Source organism: Echeneis naucrates, chromosome 15 (genome assembly GCF_900963305.1).
Source record: "Echeneis naucrates chromosome 15, fEcheNa1.1, whole genome shotgun sequence".
In the NCBI taxonomy this organism is placed as follows: Eukaryota; Metazoa; Chordata; class Actinopteri; order Carangiformes; family Echeneidae; genus Echeneis; species Echeneis naucrates.
The window spans coordinates 11,831,589-11,854,792 of record NC_042525.1 but is presented as its reverse complement, the minus strand read 5'-3'; the positions used below and the strand labels follow the sequence as shown (position 1 = coordinate 11,854,792).

Sequence of the window (23,204 nt, the reverse complement as noted above, 5' to 3'; positions counted from 1 at the left end):
AGCACCACAACATAGAGGACAGCTTCTACTGGCTTGCTGCCACCCAAATTTAAGCTGTGTAAAGGTAAATCATCTCTGTCACATATACAGTCATGAAGTCACAATCTTATCTAGTGAAACCAGTGGGTGGCAGTGGCTCAGGAAGTAGAGCGAGTCGTCCAGTAATCCATGGGTTGGCGGTTTGAATCCCGCTCTCTCACTTTGTAGTGTCCTTGGGCAAGAAAATCAGTTTGGTGTATGTAATCCATCCTAAGTATTCTATCAGAGAACCCGCTGGTAAAAATAATACGTGTATTCTGTTAAAATGTATAATTGACCGGTTGTCTTCTCATTTCAGAGGGCCCCATGCCTGCCTTTGCCTTGGGCCCCAAATTGCCTAAATCCGCCACTGGGTTGGAAGAGATATAAGCTGATATAAGCACAACAAACATTTGAACTGGAAAGAATCCGTTTTGGTGTCAAAAATGTCAAACGATAATTTTTTTTTTTTAATCCACACCATCAAAGTTATTTCTTGTCTTGAACACGATGTATGGCATGACATAGTACAGCTACGGCAATACCGCTGAGACAAACCATACGCGAATCAGCAGAAATTTTATTTTCTCTGAATTTTGCAAAAGAAATAGAAAAAATATCATCAGCTGATGTAAGTGCAAACGTAGCGAGTAAGGAGAGCATCAATAGAAATGTAGAGGAGTAAAAAGTACAATATTTGTCCTTCAAATGTTGTGGAGAGAAAGTGAAATGAAAAACTGTACTTAAGTACAGCACTGAAGTCAATTTGCTTCGTTACTGTCCACCTTTGCCGTTCTGTGAGTCAGAGGCCACAGTCTAAATGATCTCCTTTCCTTCACTAAGAGTAAAAAAAAATCACCTGCTATAAATGTAAATTAAAAGGAAAAAAACTAGCAGGTGTCTGCAGAGACTTTTGGAGGATTATATATATGTGGCCAAGTGTAGCTGTAACCGTGCACTTCATTAACTCACTTCATTAAGTCGACAAGCAAATGAAGGTGAACTTTACCCCGGTTTGCTGAGCACTGAGGGGAACTTGACACTGTTCTAAAAAATCCAATGTAGTTTCACCATCTGTTCCTTCACTACGTTGTGCAGGGCAGAAGTGAGAAACGTCAGTGTCTGAGGAATTAATTAGAAACTCTGCACAGCCGCCATCGCTAATTCATCATTGCAGATAATTTATAGGATGGCTAGACAGCTGCACGTACGACCACTGTTATAACAAATAGACTGGTTTCCAGAATCTTCGTGGAGAAATCTTTCAATTAAACACTATAGATCACATCCATGCTTTTAATTTTGGTCCTGAAACTAATCTGAGTAAAATGGCTTTTTGGAAGTTAGTAATTTTAACTTTCATTCTTATTGGGCAGTCTAATTGAGCATATTAATTGAAATTTTCAGAGAGCTCAGATGTATGGTGCTCTGTGACAGTGGTAAATGACTATTCAAAGAATAGGTCAAAGCAGAAACTGCTCTGACTAATACATAATGGGCATCTGTGAGGGACTGACCTGGAAGAGATTAAGAGTCCCAAGTGGATTTTAAAAAATAAGGGTTTTATTTACCCAAATTAAGAAATTAAATCACAAAAACAAGCAATGCAGTTCTGGACCCATTGAAGAGGTCAAATGAACAGAATTAAATGGAATCAAACTCTGAAAGCAAAGCAACTTGCCAAGTTGTGCCAACTGGCTGGTCAGATAAGGAGATAACAAACACTAACACTAACTAACAAGGAGCCAAACAGGACAATAAGTCTGTAGATTGAAATAAAGATCTAAGTCTAAAGCGATACAAAATAATGAAAACTTAATGAATCTAAACAAAAGTATTATTGGCACTCTCTCTCTGAGCCCTTCCATACTCTTTTCAATCTGAGTCTTCGGCGTGTGCGACTGATATCAATGAACTCAAACAGACCAGTGGCTGTAACGTCTTATAATGGGGATGATCAGAACATTTTAAGAGTTGTTTGATGAGCTCTGTGGTTCTGTTTTAAGTGTGTAGGTATGTGTTGTCTGTATTTTATGCACAGTCTGTATTTTATGTTAACTGTGTCAGGTAAGGGACATTTGAATTTCCCTGAGGGGATTAATAAAGTATTTATCTATCTATCTCTATCTCTTTTTAGACTATTTCTCCCTGAGGCCCATCTTTTTGCCCAAATTTACCGGGACAAGTAATCTCCCCAGCACTGGTAGGACGGAAGATATAATTAGAACAATTAAAGATCAATAAAGATTAATATCAATGTTGTATTTACGAAAGTTAACCCACAGAATTCAAAACAAACACTGAATAAACCAGAAATATGGTTTAAAAAAGATAGAGAACAATTTATCACCGATCATGCATGTGTTTACATGTATGTGCAATATGTGTCCCAAAAAAAGCCAAAGGTAACTGAGACGGTGTCAGCACAGGGGATCACTGAGTTCTACATCAGTTCTCACATGAAAAGGTTCAAAATGGAAACTCTCCCTCGTTTAAATATGAACAGACACCAAAAGGACTGCAGGATGACAGACAATCATTCATGTCCTTGTGCATCAGAAGGGAAATCGGCAGACTTGTCGTCTTAGCTCCCTGGCTCAGAACTGATAGCAGATATGCAACCAATAGTTATTTATTTTGCTGACGTGTGGATCAGTGAAGTTTACCTCATAAAAGGATTTAGATCGAAGAATCACAGAAACATAAATTCAGCGTGTAGGATTTTGACAGCTTTAACTAACCTAAAAATAGAACCTATTTAATTTACCAATCACTTCTGAAGCTGTAGTTAATTAAGAATCATATCGCATGATGTTTGCTTGAAGAATCACACTGTGACTGTATGGTGGATTATAGATGTACCTGTCTATTTATATTTTGAGAAAATGATATATCACAGATGTAACAAATGTTGTTCTCATATGTTACTTGATTAAATTTGACAAACTGTGGAGATTGAATTTTCTAGACTCTGATTACATTTTTTTTTTAATTATGCCTCTGCTGTAGATTTATCAGCCCAATATCCCGTTACAAGTAAGCAGTGAAAGTAAGATCTACCATCATTGATTAAAAAATTAAAGCACTTCTCAGACTTAATGCAGCCACAATAATTACGGACCTTGTGACCCCTACTGACCCCCTACTTGTGTACACAATTGAGCACAACATTACACACTCACACAGAGCATCCGCCTGCGTTTTGTTCACGGGACAGTGAAAAGGCAGCATGCCTTCAGAGGCTGGAGGCTGTACACCCAGCTGTGCGCCAGAGGCGGTGGTGCTGCAGCACTGTGGAATAATAATCTGGACGGAACAGTCAACTGCGCCTGTTCTAAGATCCATATAAGGCTTTGAGCTCAGCCCCGAACAAATCCCGAGTCCCCCTATTCTATCACACTGATATCTCTAAATCCAGTGACGGTGGTTTCATCTCTAATGATTTTATCCAGGCAGACCCCGATTTGCAAAAATACAACAACCCTTAACTGTGATTTTGTATACTTTTGATCTAAAAGTAGTTCAGGATTACCTCCACAAAATACCTCATTAGGAGAGATTCTGTGTTGAACGTGACGCTCGTGACATCAGCATCACCACCGACCACGCAATCTTGCGTCGTGCTTCTATTTTTACACTAAAAAGCTATTTTTGAACGGAATGGGGGGGTGGGGGGTGCAGCAGCATGCTTCAGACTCAGGTAGAGAAGATGAGATAAGCAACTACAGAGGCCAAAGCTTGAAGTGCTTTTTTATTGGCTGTTTTATTTTTCTCCTTCCTCTTATTGTTGTTGTCCCCCCCCAACTCCTCCCTCCCTCTCTTTTTTCAAAGCTTCCATCATGCCAACGCGCAATTGCGCAGCCCGGATCCCTGACAGGGGGGGCTTGAACACTTCCACAGCGGCTGAGCAGAGTCAGCCTCCCGCTGTGACCCCGTTCCCCTGAAACCGACTCCCGGATGTCCTCGACGCATTCAGGTGAGCTCTGCTCTCTAACCGTGGACACCGCTGGCAGGGCCCGCTGCGCTGTTTGAAATCATCAGCCTGGAGAGGGGAAGCGTGACCATGTGTCGGACTCGTTGGCTGTTTGCTCACGATGACAGTTTGCATCAGGACTGCTGATGTGGGATCATCCAAAGTGAGCATGGACGCGGCGGACATAGCTGCCTCCGTGCTGGTCGGGGGGATCATCTTCGTGTCGCTGCTGTCCAACGTTGTGGTGCTGATCTGCTTTCTGTACAACCCGGAGATCCGCAAACAGGTGCCCGGGCTCTTTATCCTCAACTTGACGTTTTGCAACCTGTTGTTGAGCGTGTCCAACATGCCCCTCACTCTGGTCGGGCTGCTGACCACGGGCCACCCCGGAGGCAGCGTCATCTGCCAGGTTGTGGGCTTCCTGGACACTTTCCTCACCACCAACTCCATGCTGAGTATGGCAGCGCTCAGCATCGACCGGTGGGTCGCGGTGGTGTTCCCGCTGAGTTACCACTCCAGGATGCGGCGCCGGGATGCTGTGATGGCGCTGCTCTACACCTGGATACACTCGCTCTGCTTTTCCACCGTGGCCACCTGCCGCTCCTGGATCGGTTATCACCACCTTTACGCGTCGTGCACTCTCTGCAACGGGAGGGCGAAGGGAGCCGGGACGCAGTTTGTCGTCTTCACCCTGGCCCTGCACTCTCTCACTTTCCTGCTCACGCTGATCGTGTTGTGTGTAACGTATCTGAAAGTGCTCAGAGTTGCACGCTTTCACTGCAAACGAATCGACGTGATCACTATGCAGACGCTGGTGCTGCTTGTGGACATCCACCCGAGGTAAAGTCCAAACGTTTAACTTTTAAAAGACGTTCCCTTCGTGTCTCTGAAATGTTTGTGTCTAAGGTCAGTCTAGTATGTGACATCCTGACCCTTGAATAAAAATCAGTAGCTACTGTTCCAATGAATTTATGTGATTGTGTTAGAAGAGCCTGCACTTGTATTGTGTAGCGGTAAGTTACTCCTTGCATACAGAGCTGAACGGAAAATACTTAAAACAATAATAATTAAAGTTGCTCATTAGTTTATCTAAATTACTCCAATCACACTTAATTTGATGCTTATCTTTGTTTGATACAAATTCAAATGAAATCACTTTTGTGATCTCACATTTTTAGACAAACCTTCTGACCCATTCTTCAGTCCCTGCTGACATTTTCTTAACCATTTCGAGGAAAATGACAGCAGCAGGTCTTTACTGTAAAAAGGAGAGGAAATTATAAAAGCAAAGTATATACATTAACTTTCTAGAGCTTCCCTATATGGCTTGACATGTATTTAAAGAGCTCCTCTTACGGTGATTTGGCTCCAGCATGCTGTCAGTCAGAGTTTACATTATTGTGTCTGATGGGGATCAGCAAAGTCTTCGTCCCTTTCATCATTTACCATGACTTCTACTCAATTAAACTCTGAATAGCTGCTCATTTACATAATTGACACTCTGAGCAGTGTGAAATCCTCCAATGTAATCCCAAAGATGACAGCACACAGCTCAGTGCTTTCTTCACGTCCGTCCCACATGTTCCTCCGTTTTCATTATGTCTGCATGTCTGCGACCGAGCCTCCTGAGTAGATAATGCATACCTTTGTGCTTTGGCAGTGTGCGGCAGAAATGCCTGGATGAGCAGAAGCAGAGGAGACAGAGGGCCACAAAGAAGATCAGTACATTCATCGGCACATTTGTGGTCTGCTTCACCCCTTATGTCATTACAAGGTGAGCTGACGTCTGTATTATTATACAGTCCTATATATATATATATATATATATAGTGTCTTTGTTTAATATATTTGCCACGAGACGTTCTTACCTTTTCTGAATCAAAAGATTCAAAAGAAATTCCATACATATGACATCAAGGAGATAGGTGCTTGTCTTTCTCAGAGATTAAAAAAAAAGATATTGTGTCCACATACTCGTTCATTGTAGTAAAGAGAACAACTCTTCCAAGGATTAATCTATTTGACAGAGATTTTCTGTTTTCACTTGCCTTTCTGTGGCTCCTAATACTTACTGTTTGTGTACACGTGGAAATAACATCTGGCAGCACTATTAAATATGTCTTTAACTGCATCCTTTTCACAATGTCGCAACTTATTGTCTTTTACACATTTACAATCCTTGTCACTGACCCTTTATATGTGGGGAGATGAGAGGACAAGAGACAAAAAAAGGGAGAGATGACAAATGAGTCAGTGATCACAGCACTGGCTCTTATAAGAATTAGCCCCAGTATTGGTGGTGGCACCCTGTCAGAAGCTGTTAGATTTGCACTATGGAAACAGAAAGGAAGCACATTAGGAGCTGTGTGGCGGTGAGACGTCCTATACTTATGGCGATCACACTAATTTAGATGAATTTAGAGACTCCAGTTGGTTTCCACTTTGTGTTATTTGGAAAAAAAAAAATCAGCCAGAAACTGGATGCAGCACAAAATGATTTTAATTAGCAGGAAGTCCTACAGCAACCAAAGTGACTTGACACCCATCAGAACAAATTGCCCAACACACTGATGACATTTCAGTGAAGTGAAATGATGACATTTTCGTAATATTATAGCACTGGGAGAAGTTCATTCACTCGCAATGTCTCCCGCTCTAGTTGCACTGCTGCATTTTGTGCGTCTTTGGTATGACTTTTTCTCTTTCTTTTTTTTTTCTGTTTTGCTTTATTTGAGGTAGAATTGTGGAGCTCTTCTGCCCAGTGCCCATCAGCCCTCACTGGGGTGTGCTGTCCAAATGTTTGGCTTACAGCAAGGCAGCAAGTGACCCGTTTGTCTACTCACTGCTGCGCCACCAGTACAGGAAGACCTGCAGCCTTCTGGCTAACAAAGTCTTCAAGAAGAGCCCACTCAACTCCTCCTCTCTCAGGATGGAGAGCAGCACGGGAAGGAGCGACAATAACATCAACACAGCCAACAGCATCGAAACGCCTACAGACAAGCCGCTCGGACAGTAAAGGTCAACATTTTCAGAAACAATTAGGGTACTTTAGGAACCTAAGGATGGCTTGGATTTCACTTTTTTTCACATAAACACTCATGGGAAGAGGGGTCAACAACTCAGAGAGGGTCAACAATTCAGAGGTCAACCTATGACCGTAGGTTGAGCTGATCAGTTGCCAAAGGACAAAGCTGGCAATATTCTGTATTTTTCATACTGTCAAACTGTCAGCAACTCCTGTAAAGAGGCCATAACTAACAGCTAGGGTTAATCTATCTTTTTTTTAGAGTTTTACTACTTTCTCAGTCTGTCTGTGGCACTCAGCCTCAAGGTCTTTTATTCTTACAGAGGACATAATGACAATAATAATAATTCTCCTAAACAGCAGTGTAGCAGTAAGACTGTGAACATGGGATTCATTCATAGTAAACTACGGTGTCCATGTTGATAATTAAGGAATCCAGCAGTCAGTGCAATGGTGTGGTTAACAGATTTGTTTTCAATAGTTTTGTCTAGGCCAACAAGAGGGGCCAATGGCACAGAGGAATCGTTTTAATCATTTTTGCTGTAAAAACACAAATAATTACTGCCAGCAGGATAATTTCATAAAAAAAAATAAAGAATACAATTAGCCTCACCCTTTGTGGCGCTAAGAAGTTGTGTTTGTGGGTTGAAATAACATCAAATATTTCCATACAAATAACAGTCTTTTTAACAATGACAATTTTAAATCAGATAATTTGGAGAACACTTGTGAAGTTGTGCCAACAACTATTTAATAACATTATTTTGAAAAATTTGCTGATTGAGTGCAAAATGTAAACAAAATTTGAACCAAACAGTATCCATCACCAAATATCAGAACAGGTCTACTGCATGGACCAAATGGATCAAATCTCCATTGATGATGTTCTCTGATGCTGTTTAAGGTTTGCTAAAATCAGTGATGCGTTAACATGAGGGTAGCTATGTAGATGGGTTGCTGTAGTTGTAAATATTCTCTGTCAATTCAAGCATAACCTCTGACCTCAATGCTAATTATCTACCTGGAAAAAGTACTGTATGTGTCCAAGTGAGTGATTTAAAACTGATAATGATTTTAACAGTACAGTCCTGTTGTAGAGAGTGCACTGCACTGATGGTTTAATCAAAATTACTGTATATTGTAGCTGTGAGGCCTGAGTTCTGAAGTGCCTTTTAGAATATGGATTCCTCTATTTATTCACAACAGAGGAAACCAGCCAAACTCTGTCATCTCCTTGGTTTCTTGTGATGTGTTTCGGTTTGATGATAGAGCCTGTTATGCAGTTTGGTCACACTGTAGGAAAAACTTTAAGTAATGTGCATTTTGTAATATTTCCACATTGTATTGTTGCATCTGGCAAAACAGGGTGAATATTATTTGAATGTGGTAGCCAATATAATGTGTATTCAACATCCCAGCTCATGACACATGAGCTGCTGTGAAACATCTGGGTTGTGGAAACGATTCACTTTGACAACACTGGCAAATCAGGATGTTGTACTTTTACTTTACTGTGACAGTATGAAGCCTTTAAAAGGCATAAAATCTATTTATTTTTGTCAAAACTGTGTCAGACCTTTGCTAAATACATTTGTGATTACATTGAAATAAATGCTGTGCATTTTGACCAAAGGAACCTTTATTCACCCCTCCCCATGCTAATTAAGTCAAGGAGAGGAAATCATTATTTGAAAAATAATTAAAATGTGTTCCACCCACTGTTGCTGCTGTTGATGTGGCAGCAGAACAAAGAACTTTTTACAAAGCTTCAGGGATGAGCATTTAAGGCTTCTTTAATTGCAGAGCTGATAGAAGGAGTGGGAAAAGAAGAAAAGGAAGAAATAAAAAGAGAAGAAAGTAGACTTCACTAAGTTCAGGCAGCTGTGACAGTGCTCAAAGAGTCTGGGGATCTGCTTCCATCCATCCTCCTCATCCTCACCTTCATCATCAAATCTCGTTCACAAGCTCTCAGTTAACTTCACTCTCCCCTCACCCACTTTGATAACAAGTGCCTGGAACAATATCTATTCTGTTTCTGTCAAAAACATGAAACAATCATGACTTGTCACCAATCAAAGCTGCCTCCGTTGGTTTTTTTCATTCACTGTGGAGGGCAAAAGCTTCATTTACCAAAGCTCAGCATTTACAGAACACACCAACTGAGGGCAATTACTTGAAAGTAGGGAGAAAGTTTGGAAGGCTCCCCAGTCTGGAGGTGTGCATATACCTCATCTCCCTGGGAGACTCAGTGAGTGGGTGAGAGACAGACACAAACCTGCCATGCTCGAAACGCTGTGTACAGACCTTGTGATTAAGGCACACCGCGTAGGAAGTACAGGAAAGCAGAGGAGGGAAGCAAGGGAGACAAGTGCACTGGCTGACTTCACACAACCTAGGTGTCAAGGCATAAATGGTTCTTCCCATCGCACAAAGTAAAAGTTGCCCCCATAAAACAATATCAAAGAATGTTTCGATCTGAGAGACTTTCTGTGTTTTGTTTGTATTGTGTATGCATCATACCCATACCCATCATGTCTCTTAAATTACAAACCATGCTTTCTTAATCTGAACAATATAATGTGACAAAACAAGCCAAATAACTGTTAACAACTCAAAAGCAAAATCTTACACCTGATAGAGACCAAAATAATCTGGCCATACCACATTAAACTGAAATTTCACACAGCCGATATATGCAAGAGTAATGTGTGCCTAATGACTCACTTGAGACTTGGGAATATTAAGAGCAAAGAACCACTGAACAGATATGTGATATATGTATTTTTAACTGCTGTACTAAACCAAAGCAACCAATCCCATTGTGGGAAAAATACATCCAGAGTCACTGCAGTCGCTCATGCACATCGGTTTCTTTAATCAGTGACAATAAAACTGATTTAATGAAACATCCAACACATTCTGAGAAAACTTAACTGACTCATCTTTTTAATTTCTTTATGCTAACAAACTAGCAAGCTGTGCCTGACTGCATGCTTCCCCTGGTTTGCTCATTAATCACACTCAAACATACACATCAGTAGCTGTTCGAACATCCCTAATCACAGCAATTAAAACACGGGGAAATAATGAACACCATGGATATGTCTTTGTATCCCTTAATCAACATACCACCAGCGTGAGTGTTTTTCCATAACTGTCAGTGCAACTGCTCAACTGCAGTGTGTTGTATAAGATGAATCATGGGAATGTTGGGCTCATAGGTCATGGTATTCCCCTTTCCTGTAAGCAAACAGCCTGCAGAGAAGTAATAGAAAAAGAACATCTATTTCTGTCCAGGAATGCTGTGTTTGTTTTTGCTGGAGGCTGCTATTTCTTTTATTTTGTCTCAGCAGCAGTGTTTAAAAAGTATCATTACCTATAAATGAAGGCCTCATACAGTTTTCAGGACCCTGAAGTGGCTCAAACAAATACATTTGATTTCAGACAGATGGCTGGAGTCATGAGTAACAAAACTTGATATATTTGTCGGTCAACTCCGTTTTCCTCCCACCATCCAAAGACATGCATGTTTGGGTTAACTGGTGACTCTAAATTGTCTGTAGGTCTGAGTGTGAGTGTGAGTGGTTGTTTGCCTCTGTCTGTCTCTGTGTGCTGGCCCTGCGAAGGACTGGTGTCCAGGGTGACCCTGCCCTTGCCCCGTGAAAGGGATAAGCGGTTGAAGATGAATGAATGGATGAAAGTGTGGGTCATTTCTGTGTTTTCATATTATGTACAGTCTAGCAGTTTGCTCTATAAGTCAATATCTAAAGCAAAAGTGTCAAGAAAACATTCTAACCATTAAAACATGTGATGTTACAGCTGTCTGGTCTACAGAGGTGTAGCAGCCCAGATTAACTGTTTATGAACTCCAGCTGCCAACTCTTACCATCACATATACAATACTGACTTGAAATAAAATAATGACAGTTACTTTAACTTTCCTCTAAATAAAATTAACGCCTAACTTTGGTTATCAAAAATTTTCCATACGAAGTAGAACCTGAACAAAATATATAAAAGAAGATACAGGAGATAGTCTACTATGTCTGCATACTTTTGCAGCTATTTAATTTAATTTTATTTATCTATGTTGACTAGGGAACGGTTCTTTCAAACTGAAAACCGAATATCGTTTGTTTTCTCTGAGAAAATCTTTCACTACAACATTTCTTTTTCAAAATATATGTCATCAAATAACACAGCACCAGCTTCTCGCTGTTTCCTCTGCTGTGAGAACTTCAGTTCCCAGAATCCTCTGCTTCCGCCCGGAGGCGCCTTGTTGACAGCGTCTATCAGGACGCTGCAGACGCGTTTAACTTGTGATTTATTTTATCATTTTGAATTTTCACACCAGGACAGACAGAGGAGGATTAATTGGAGGTTGAAACCCCGAGTGAGACGGAGTTTACCGGTGAGTTCTCGACTGGAAAGCCCTCCTGATATTAAAACAAACTTAATCCCAGTTAACTTCAGTTCGGTTTGTGACCAGTTTAGCTACTCATAAGAAAATATCTGTCCAGATGTAAATGACCTGAACAGTGTGGCTGCTGATCAGTAATAAGATATATTGAGTCAGGCTTAAAATGGCTTCAGCCAGCAGCTCTCAGGCCTCAGCTGAAGCTCTTGGAAGAGTTTGGACACATCCCAGGACTGTATTGTGGCGTCAACTTCATGCTGTGGAGCTTTTGGCAGCACATATGGAAATTCTGTTATCCTTGATTAAAAACCTGAAGCAGGACGCTCAGGACCTCAGACTGGCCTAAGGCTCCCCTTTCTTTGGGGATGACTCTTAAAATACTTTGAGTGGCACACCCAGAGCAGCAGACCATACTTGGACCCAGTCAAACATTTCAAGAGAGGTCAGAAAATGGCCGCATATAGATGGTCCCCATTGAACCTCACAGCCTGAGAGGAGAAATGGTAGAAAATACCCAGGTACCGGTGTTTGAAGCTTGTTAAGTTGTAGCCTGGAAGTCTCAGGGCCACTGCAGCTTAAACCACATGCAAAAGAAAAAATTCAAGCATAAATAAAACACGTAACTTGTGCATCATAAGTTGTTATGTTACTGGAAACACAGCCATGTTGTGAATTCAGAAAACATCAGTTTGAGACTTTTGAACAATTGAAATTTAAAATTTCGAACTGAATTGACTCTAATGGTCCAGTACAGAGGATTAGGGAATATTAATTCAACATCATATTTAACACACAAATGAAATGGTGATGTAACATTCTGGATTATGCTTATATTGTTTAGATGCTGACAATGAGAGCTCCTGAAGACCTGCTTTCCACATTCATCTGCCAGAGGAGGAAAAGTCTTGAGATCCAGCACTGACATCAGCAGCCAGTAAGTTTTGCTTTAACTTTTCCACTTAAATACAGATGGACGGATCTTTTGAAGGCTATTTGTTGCCAGAATCTTTGAGAGAAATAAATTAATGATTGTGGATACAAATCAAAACTCATGAACATTAAATCAAGCTGTAAACATAAAAGCAAACTGGTGAAGGAGAAAACAAAATATCAATGACACAAACAAATTTTGGAGTTCAGTTTGTCTTAGGTGTGTAACAAGAACTATAGCTGAAAAATAAGGAGGAGGGAACTGAAATCAGCTGTCTTCCAACATGATCACCCATTTTTCACTTCTGGAGCATCCTTAGCTTTCATGGCTCATTTCTTTTATCCTCGGTTAAGTGTTTCTCATTAAATACTCTTATTTAATTGCACTCACTGGATTGTTATCTGTGTAATACGGAGCTCATTTTAATGACAGCTGTTAGTGCTCTTAAACTCAGGAACATGGCTTTTGTTATTGGTGGCTGCATTGCTGTAGATGTTTCATCTGCAGTCCTTGTTAATTAGCTGTGTGGATGTTCATTATGACCTGTTTGTCATAAATCATAATTATCGGCCTGCAGGATCCGGTGTGTTCAGAATAGATGTGCTAGACCACTCATGAAGCTATAACATTGAATGAATACTATTAGTCCTAACTGCAGTTTTGAAATCAAATTGAGATTTGTTTGTAAATTCTAAGTTTGATTTCATATCTAATTTATTTGCCTTTATGGTATTTCAGTGTTCCCATATTGCATATGCAATTTGTTGATGCTAGATAGCTTTTTTTGATACTTTCACAAAATAAGCCCTATAACTTAAATGTAAGTTATATTGCAACACTGGTGTGAAAGTAGCAGGTGGTTGAGAGTTTACAAATTGCGGACACAGTTGTCTTCCTGCATTTTTCCTTGGAGATGAAATGATGATATGTCAGGTCTTCGACATTATTTCAGGCCAGGTGGCTTTATTATTTCTTTCAAGGTGGAGCAGAAGTGCTAGAAGGAGCTTCATGTCTGAGTCACACCCACAGGCGAGTAATGCTGCCCTGAATCCAACTCTGAATCTAGCAAAACTCCAGGGGGGTGGGGTTCTGCTACAGCTTGTGCTCAAAAATAGATCAGAGGGTAAAAAAAATGCTCCATTTTTATTTATTTATTTATTTATTCTCTGTTCAAGATTCAAGGCAGTTGACACTTTTCAAGTGTAACCACAGGGCTTTTATTTGGGCACGGATTTTTAGTGAACCTATTTGTGCTCAAATCCTTGCTTCTTTACTCAGTGATATCCTACATATCTGCTATTACTATGCCTATGGAAGATATGGGAATGTTTGGTGACTTTAAGTGTGGTAGCTGCTCTGAGAGCTGTACAGCTGACAGTTAATGAGAGGATGATGTATGTGGCTTCAGTTTTTCAGACTGAGTCATCTTGAACCATCTGTTTAATGATCACAAGATACAGTAACTGCAGGAAGTTTGATCTGAATGCCTAACAAATGTCTCCCACAGAAATTTGACTGGCATCAAATAATTAAAACACTGTTATTATGTGGTTCCAAAAAGCATGATGGCGAATGATGGCAAATAAAGCCATCATTCACCGATATGTTAGTACAGTGAACTAACCAGCTTACAGTCAGAAGTAAGTGCTTTCATTTATATTTTTTGTTGTCTTGGGCAAGGTAAAGCTGTACAAAGCTCTGTTTCACCAGGTGACACAAAGCCCTCAGCTGTGGTTTCTATATTCTGATCAGATGAAGAGGTCATCTGATCATCCCTGTTGTGACTTTTTTTTTTTTTTTGTATTGAGAATGTGCAAGGAGAGATGTTTGATTTCGAGCAGATTCTGGACTTTGAATTGGGCTGGGCTCCCAAGGTGACCGTGTGAGAGCTGCGTGCAGCAAATGCCTGATCGCTATAACTGCACAGAGGCGTGCATAGATAAAACTTCTAAGTCGCCTAGCAACATAGTGCGTTTTGTATCAAGTGCAGCTGCTGCACAGTTCATGTCGCTTCTATAAATCTCTGCTGTATTATTCTCCTGTTAATGCTGCATGATGTGACGGCTACTTTGTTAATGTATCTTTAAAATTGCCTCATAAACTCACGACCACCACTGGGATGTTGACATTATCCCTTTGAAGCACAGGCTGCAAACTGCCTGGGAACAGTGTATGACCCAATGTGTATACATACATCCGCACCCACATGTATCCTTAAATTAAAAATATATAATTTGCGTTATCAGAATTTAAGACTTTGCTTCTTTATCTGAGTGCATTTTTAAATATTTTTTGCCCTAATAGAGTGACTGTGGCTCGTTTTTCATTGATCACATTACTTTCCCCCATAAAACTCCTTGAGGGGAAAAAAGCTTTCCAGTTATTTATCTCACTCAGTGTTTGCGAGGCCTGTGTGGGTGGCGGAAAGAATAATATTCAGCTATAGCATGCAGTATATAGCTGAATAATGCCATAGATTATTGAGGTCAATTCTGTGAGATGCCTCCTTAGTAAAATAAAATCAATTGGTCTTGTCTTTTGCAGTGTTTCCCCTTAAAGTGCTGCAAGGAACAGCTTGTGTGTGTAATATAAAGTCAGCTGAGGGAGTGAAACACATCAGCTACATCTGAATGCCTTGTTTAAGTCAGAGTCAGAAAAACTAGTCCAAAGCTAAGTGTGACAAATGCTCTCTCTCCAGTTAGCATGCTGGCCATGTTTACCAGTGCTGCCCAGGATACAAGGCACATATTCAGACAGCCTTCATTGAAGAAGCACTGCATGCTGGCTCAGGCTAAGAACCATTACGTTTACCCGACTGTGTCAGTTAAAATGCTGAGAGATCATTTGTTTGACTTCATGTCTTTCTCTTATTTTGTCACAGAAAATAATTAGCGTCATTAGTGCTACACAAATCTGTTCTATGAAAACTCGTATTAATTTGCTGCCGCATTTCCCATTTTGACATTAACGAATAAACGCACCATTGACCCTTTGCCTTTTGTCATTTTTGGCATAAATCCTTCAGACAAACTTCGGGCTATGGAGTGATGCTGTGAAATACATCTGACAGGTGATTCCACTTTTTTAATTTCCCAGCTGTCAGCTGCACTGAATGGTGTGTATGTGATTTAAAAAAAAAAAAAAAACAGACCTTCTCTAACATGGGGTACAGTTAGAAATCCCATCTAATAATAACTGAGACCAAAGAGGGTCTCATCTAAACTGTCACAAGGAGGACATATCATTTTTTAAGATGTGTAGGAGCTCAGAGAAAGTTAAAGGTAAGAGGACAATGAGATGCCTCTCTGGGTTCTGATGTTGATGGCTATCTATTTCAGGTTACACCCCAGGAGAAAAAAAAAACAGAATTTCCAAGTGGCACAATGTGTTGAGGAGAGTGTGACGTTCAAATGCAACAGGATGTGATTATCACTCAGGGACCACATTCACCTTTTTTCCCAGTCCTGATCTGGTCAATACCTTTAATCACAGAGGAACCCTGGAAGAGAAATGTTAAGCGATTGCCATAATCAGTGGCACCTTAGACCCACTGGGAGTGATCGGGAATCTATCAGAGGACAGGGCAAAAACTGATCCACACAGCAATTGTTTCAGCAAGCTAAAAGCTAATGGCTTTAGTAAAATCCATCAAGTCATTTAATTAGGTGACACTGTGGCAGTGAAAAGATTTTGAAACAATGTAGCCACTTTGTAGTCAACGGTGGTCGCACATGAATAAGCCCCTTTCACAGAGTTCAGATGAACAAGCAAGCTCATGTCCTGTGAAAAGGAGACTTATTTCAATCAAAAACGCTAACGATGAGTAAGGGAGAGCTAGAATTCATAATGCCTCTCATAATTTCTCTGTTGGGAAAGCTTTAGCACAAAAAACTGAAATGTTTGATTTATCCAAAGAAAAGGGGAGTTATTTCTTTGGAAATAGATATAAAAGTGTTGGGCTGTGGCAGCTGAGGTGGCGCGGTAGTGATTGCTTGATTGCTTGAATGTGTATGAATGTTGTTGGGCTGTCAACTTGTACGAGCCTGACCTTTCCTCTCCATCGCCCGCAGGTTAATATTCCTGGATTTGAGCTGTGTTTTGTGAGGTACTGGCTAGATTCCCATGAAATACTCTACTGGCATTCGCGATTCCCTGATGAAATCTTTGATCTCCTGACATTTAGCACCACTGGGTTGAATTTTCAGTTCAGGTCAAAATACCTGCAAATCCACTGACATCTCTGTCTGTAATTAACAGCGTAGCTCACTAATGTTTGGATGCTTTGGACTGTGGTGATTTCTTAAGAGCCCCTCATTTCCATTTTCATTCAAGCATTGAGTTTACATGGTTGGGTAATTAATGTGTGTTGAGGTAATTGAATTCAAGTTGGTTTAGTAAGTTCTTGAGTATTTCTGCCACGTGCACTCTCTTCTGCATTTTTTGACAGCCCGCTTGCAGGACTGAAACACTTGCTGCAAGCCTTTATTTCATGGATCTCCCTTTCACACCAAAGACAAGGTTGACCACTGATTTATTTACACACTGCATCTTTGATAGCATGCTATGAAAATGTAACAAGGTGCAAGGCCATGCCTGATGCCTGTAGAGTAATGACCACAGTACTGTGTGTGTGTTACACACACAAGTGAGTCTAACACAAGCAACACCATCACTGACAGCAGTGGACATTCATTAGCGGACGTGTGAGAGAATGTGGTCGTGTGGACGTCTAAAGAGACAAAAAAAAGGAAAGGGAAAAACAGAGGGAACATCATTAGCTGCTGTGAACTACAGAGGCGCTGCATGTATTTCTCCATATCTGCTGGTGACATCTCATAGCCTGATCTGATGTGACTGGTAACCATCAGGCAGGAAAAAGTCAACGCATAAGATGCATGTCTTTGTTTTTGTCTATGTTCTGTAGATTTGTTTTGTTTTTTTACAAGACGCAGGCTCTTAGACATTATCTACACATAACAGGACTTTTTAAGAATCTTGTAATGTCGAATGCAAAAGTGTAATATCAAAAACAGCTGCACTAGATATATATGTGTTATTTCAAATAAGTACATTATAAAAGAAATGCCAGGGTTCCATGCTGACATTGATATTGATGTTGAATGAATGAATGAATGCCAGCAGATACTCAAATGTGACACACAGGCGCTTGTATTGTGTTTCTAAATTGGAAGCCCACATTTTTTGATATCCAGCACCAGCCTAATTTGAAACCGTGGATAAAACTGGAAGCGGAAGAGTTCTTGAGGTTTTCTAATAGGAATAATTATGTTTGAATAACAGATTCATTCCAGTTGCCTTTGTGCAACGTACCATTCAGCCCACTGAGGACATCAAAAGACTCATCTGCAGCGTTAGAGTGACAAGTTGTCAAGGCACAAAATTTATGCCCCATCCACCTTGATTGAAAAATCCTCTCAGTTCAGTTATATAAGCCATTGTCCTCCCTGACAGTGTTCCTCACCGTCACCATAGAATACAAAAAAACATCTGCACTGTGGTTCATGATTACATCAGAACCAGAATGAGCTTTAATCAGTAAGCATGTGAACACATACAAGGAATTTTTTTCTGGCAGTTATTGTCTTTATTAGAAACAAAATAAGAAATGGAAAAAAAATTAAAAAGATGAAAACTTATAAATATATAATCTCCCATGTACAATATACATAAATTATATTAATATATATATGCTAGTTGTGTGGAATGGAATGTACAGCATAGTTCAAATTAGCTTTTAGCGGTTAGTGTTTCAGAGGGTGACTGCTGTAGGGAAGAAGCTGATCCAGTGCCTGTCCTGGTCTGGAGGGCTCTGAGGCACCTACCAGATGGGAGCAATTCAAAAATGGAGTATGCGGGATGGGAGGAGTTCTAGAGGAGCACGGGCCCTGGATAGAGTGCAGGGGGGGGCGCTGATGATGCACTGCAGTCTGGTTTTGTCTTGCTTGGTGGCAGCTCCAAACCACACAGTGATGGAGGTTCACATGACAGACTGAAGGTGTGCAGTGTAGAACTGCAGCATCAGCTCATTTGGCAGTCTATGTTTCCTCAAGACTTGCAGGAGGTTTTGTTGCTGGGCCTTCTTGAAGATGGAGTTGATGTTTTGCTCCCACTTCAGGTCCTGAAAGATGGTTGTGCCCAGGAATCTGAAGCTGAGGACTGTGAGTGTGGGGATGTCTTCTAAAGTCCGCCATCATCTCCAGTCTCTTTACTGCGTTTAGCTCCAGGTTGTTCTGACTGCACCACAGCACCAGGTAGTCCACTTGCTGTCAGTATTCAGACTCATTACTGTCCTGGATGAGACAGATGACATTGGTGTCATCTGCAAACTTCAGAAGCTTCACAGAGGGGTCTGTGGGGGTGGCAATGCAGTCATTTTCCTTCAAGGAGAAGAGCAGTGGAGAGAGAACACATCCCTGGGGGGCACCAGTGCTTATGCTCTTGGTGTCTGAGGTATAAGGTCTCAGCCTTACATGCCGGTTCCTGTCAGTCAGGAAGCTGAAGATTGACTGACAAAGGGCAGGTGACCCAGTGGAGCAGAGGGTCTGGGGGGCGATGGTGTTGAATGCCAAGCTCAGGTGCACAAACAGGATCCTTGCATATGTCTTAGGATGATCCAGGTGCTGCAGGATGTAACACAGTCCCAAGTGGACTGCATCTAATCCATTTACCCAGAATGACACTTCACTATTTGAATTCACTGCACAGCCATATGTGTGTTTGTATACACTGTCATCCATAGTATAGTGTGTGTGTACTTTCAAAATAAAATATTTAGGAAAAGGTATAATTTCTCCATTTCACTGGAATAAAAAACTCAGTTACAGCAGTTGGCTGTAACTGACAGATTGGCCTGCAATCAAATGAGCAGGATGAGTTCAAAACTCAACCATATATTGCCTTCCATGGCATGCTGTCTTTTATAGGTTAAATAACGGAAGCTATATACCTCACTACCAAAATTCAGGCTGAAGTTACTGAAGTTGTGGGAATTTGAACCACGTTTGGCAGGACGGTGTTCAATTAGAATGAGATTGGCACACAAGAAATCTTTCCTGAGAACATCATCAATATACATCTCAATGCTCTTCATTCCACCTGAGGGGGATTTTTATATCTTCATAGATTCTGACCTTGCATCAATAGAACAGCACAGTACATATTCTCCTTTTTAAGGTGGAGTTTTTTCCTTTGTTCTCTCAGTGAGGGTTTTTTGGTTAGAGAAGGCTTTGATATAAGAGATTTTGGGCAAAATATTCCTTTGAGTCTTGTGTCGGTTCATATTGCGCTTTGCTGCTATTCGATTTTGTCTGAATCTTTTTCTTCTAGTTTGAAAATAAAATTTGTTCACTATTATTGAAGCCGAACAGAAAAAAACACATCCTGTAGATCTTTTACTGGCTTTAGTTTTGTCATACAGTGGTCCATTTTAACAGAGGGAAACTAAGCATGATGCATTTCGCAGGCCAATAATTTTGGCAATTGTTGAAATAACCTCAAATTTTCACAGAATGTATAGAAACAGATCAAGCGTTACATTTCTTTCCTCTTTAAATTTTTGGTGCCAAGTCCAAATTTGTTTGCCAGTTGGTGAAGTTTTTCCAAATTTTGCATTGAAGGCATGCTGCATATATATATACACACACACGCACACACGCACGCACGCACACAAACCAACAGCAATTGCTTTGTAGAAAATATATCAGTAACTAGACTTTTTCCGTTCTAAAATTGAGGGAATACTTTTTCAATATATTGTGGCTTAATGTATTACATCTTTTTATGTAATATAAATACCAGATCTAATTTATTAGAACAGTTATTGTTAATTGAACCAACTAATGCATAAAGATCAACTGATAACTGATGTAAGCCCATAGATCTATATAAAATCCAGTATTCAGAACTCAACATTGTTAATTACTATTCCAATAATATTCTAATAATACTCTATACTGTTCTTTCTCTTTTCCTTCCTTCCATATTGTCTGTCTCCAACAGTGGCTTTGAGTTAAGCACTGGGCTAATGATTTTCATTCATTATGTCCATTGATTCACTAATCAATGAGTTTAGGATGCTCTGAAGATTCAGTGACCTTTTTCTTCCCCAGTATGCCAAATGTCCCTCACTTCATCAAAGATGGGCTGCAGAGTTGCCAAGCAGCACTTTTTTTTGTGAATCAACATGCACTTTATTTTACAGTGTTCGTCACACGTGCTTTAATAATTAGAGCATAACAAAATCAGAACATAGTAACTACACATAAAAATAACAGCATACAGTGTTTTCTCTAGAATTTTTTCTGGAGTGGGGGCAGGCTGTCCAGTGGGCCGTGGTGGCCTAAACAAATGGCGCTTGACAGCAGATTTAACTTTTATAACCTATTTATTGGTGGGCAAGTTGAAAATTGGTTTTTCCTTTTCAACCCCTACAACCTATACATGTCAGCCATATACAATGTCAGATGAAGGCTGAATGTAAAAAGTAAAATAAAACAATGAAATGAAAAAAATCTAAATAATAAAAAGTAATCTTTTTAGCAGGTAGATGGGGCTGTGGAATCAGGGGCAAAGTTTCCACCCAGGCTCAGAACACAGAATTTTTCTCTGGCTCAGTTGTGAGGTGACCTGTTGATGCTGAGCAGCATACATGCTGCTAGGTGATGCTCAATTCATCTGAAAATGCAGTCAGCAGTTAACACATCATGGCATGTGGATATTAGCTTCATGCATTCGATTAGTTTACCCATGTTCGCATCACTGAGTTGGCCCACTACCGATTGACCTATGATGTCACAGACCACTACAGAGGTGGAAAGAAAAAAAGAGCTGAGCTGGGAAGTTAGCCTCTGTATCCGTTCAAAAATGAGCTTTTGCTGTAGACTTTGCCATGTCCAGTGTGTAGGAGTTAGCCGGCTTCTTTTGTCTGACCGCCTACGTTTAACTTTTAAATGCCATTTGTTTCCGGGTCATAGCTTCATGCGAAACTTAAGCACATGTGCAGATCACCTCCTCCAGCTCCAGTCCGACTGTCTGTATACATGCAGCAGTAGATTGGAATTTCAGTCGCATAATCTGAGTGTGTTAGTCCGACAATTATAAACTCGACTTAAGTCGATCTAACATGTTTACATGTACTTTAAAAGTCAATTGTTAGTCACACTAACACAATAATTAGTTTTTTTTTTTGGTGTTTCTCAACAAAGTATGTTCCAGGGCCCTGAAAGCATCTAAATGGAATTCAGTCTTCATTGTTTTTAATATTCACACCTCTGCTTTTTCTACTGTGAGGTGCCAAAATGCCTTCAGTTAAAAAGAGAAAAGCAGCTCATTGTTGAATGTTTGTCCAGTAGAAATATATGTAAGTAATATCAGAGCTGAATATTAGTGCCAGCCTGTCCTTTGGCCATCAATTTTGGCCAGTTAGATCCTGTTGGGAAGCTGCTCAGTGGACAGAAGCCACTGATGATAATGATGATGAAGTTTTTTTTGTTGTTGTTGTTTGTTTGTTTTGTTTTTCTCTTGTCAGTTCCCAGGTGTGAATATTGAAACTGTGAAACTGGGTGTGAAAAAGAATGATGCAAGCAAAAGGCATGGTTGCTCAGTTAACTCTCACATCATCTTAGCTCCTGAAATAGCAGGCGTCCACACACTGAGACATGTGCGCAATCTGATGTCTTTAGCGCGCACGATCAAGCTTATTGCCTCCTTGACAAAATGAAGGAATGTCAAAAGACACCTTTTTGGTTTCCTGCGCCTTTTGAAAATCCTAGAGAACATCAACATCAGTATGACATGAAGAGGGCACTCAGCCATGGCTGGCTACCTTTCTCTGAACAAAGTGCCTGAGCTTCAGCCCAATCACATTGCATATGCACTTAAGCTACATAAGATAATTCTCTTCAAAAGGCTCTCCTAAATTTTTTTTATGTTATTTTCTTTCCAAGTGCGTATCAACAGTGGCAAGAAAAGGAAAACACCACTTGTAATTTAAATGGCATTGATGTTTAGTATATGTGTATATGTGTAACTCCTCCATGAAAAGTTTTAACTCAAGCCAACTGTTATTTCCTATGTATGTCTGACAGTGCTGCTTCCTAAAATAAAATGAAAGTGCATTATTTGATAAAGCTCAAATTAAATGAACTATTTCTCTAGCACTGGTATGCCAACATAACATGTCTTTTTACGCAATTACAATAAAGCGTCTGGCACTAACAAGTCATATAAAGCTAAAACAAATAAATAGTTGTTATGGTTAAGAAAACAAAAAAAAAGTTGAAATGACTGTCAAAAATCAATTTCCTTCCTTAAAATATGTTTCAGGATCTCTACACACATTAAGTTTGACTTGACTTGGACTCTGGGAGTAATTCTTCTGTGTGTGTAAATATTGATTCTGGGGTGTGGTATTAAAGTTGGAGGGTGTACTGGGCTCATTAGGGAGGGTTCATCTGGCACCACTCTGTCATTAAATACCCTCCCTGCGCTTGATTTTATATTTTATGTTGGGTTCTGTTTGGTTTGTTTAACAACAAACATATTTTTTATAATTGTAATGCTCAAGAATCCATTAAAATGTATGACTACTTTTAATAATGTCAGGCTAAGGCATGACCAGCTGGACATGTGCCAAAGTGAAGGAAGACATATTTTTATTACTCCTAATCTACTTTTAATATGCTCATAACATTTTATAGACTCACTACACCCGCAATCGGGTGTAACTGATGTTGTGAATTTTATTTCTGCCAAGTTACCCTTCTTGAGCTCATGTCCCCTCCGATAAAATCATGCATGTCTGTCTTCTGCCCCCTGCTGA

The 23,204-nt window shown here is 40.2% G+C and overlaps 1 protein-coding gene across 1 annotated transcript; it reads left to right on the top strand.

The window, feature by feature from the left end:
• The first annotated feature begins 3,948 nt into the window (after positions 1-3,948).
• LOC115055645 (G-protein coupled receptor 26-like) lies at positions 3,949-7,007 on the top strand. The gene is made up of 3 exons (XM_029521591.1): positions 3,949-4,831; positions 5,652-5,765; positions 6,731-7,007. Exons 1-3 carry the CDS (start codon positions 4,113-4,115, stop codon positions 7,005-7,007), a joined length of 1,110 nt encoding a protein of 369 aa, XP_029377451.1. The 5' UTR covers positions 3,949-4,112.
• The last annotated feature ends 16,197 nt before the right edge of the window (positions 7,008-23,204 follow it).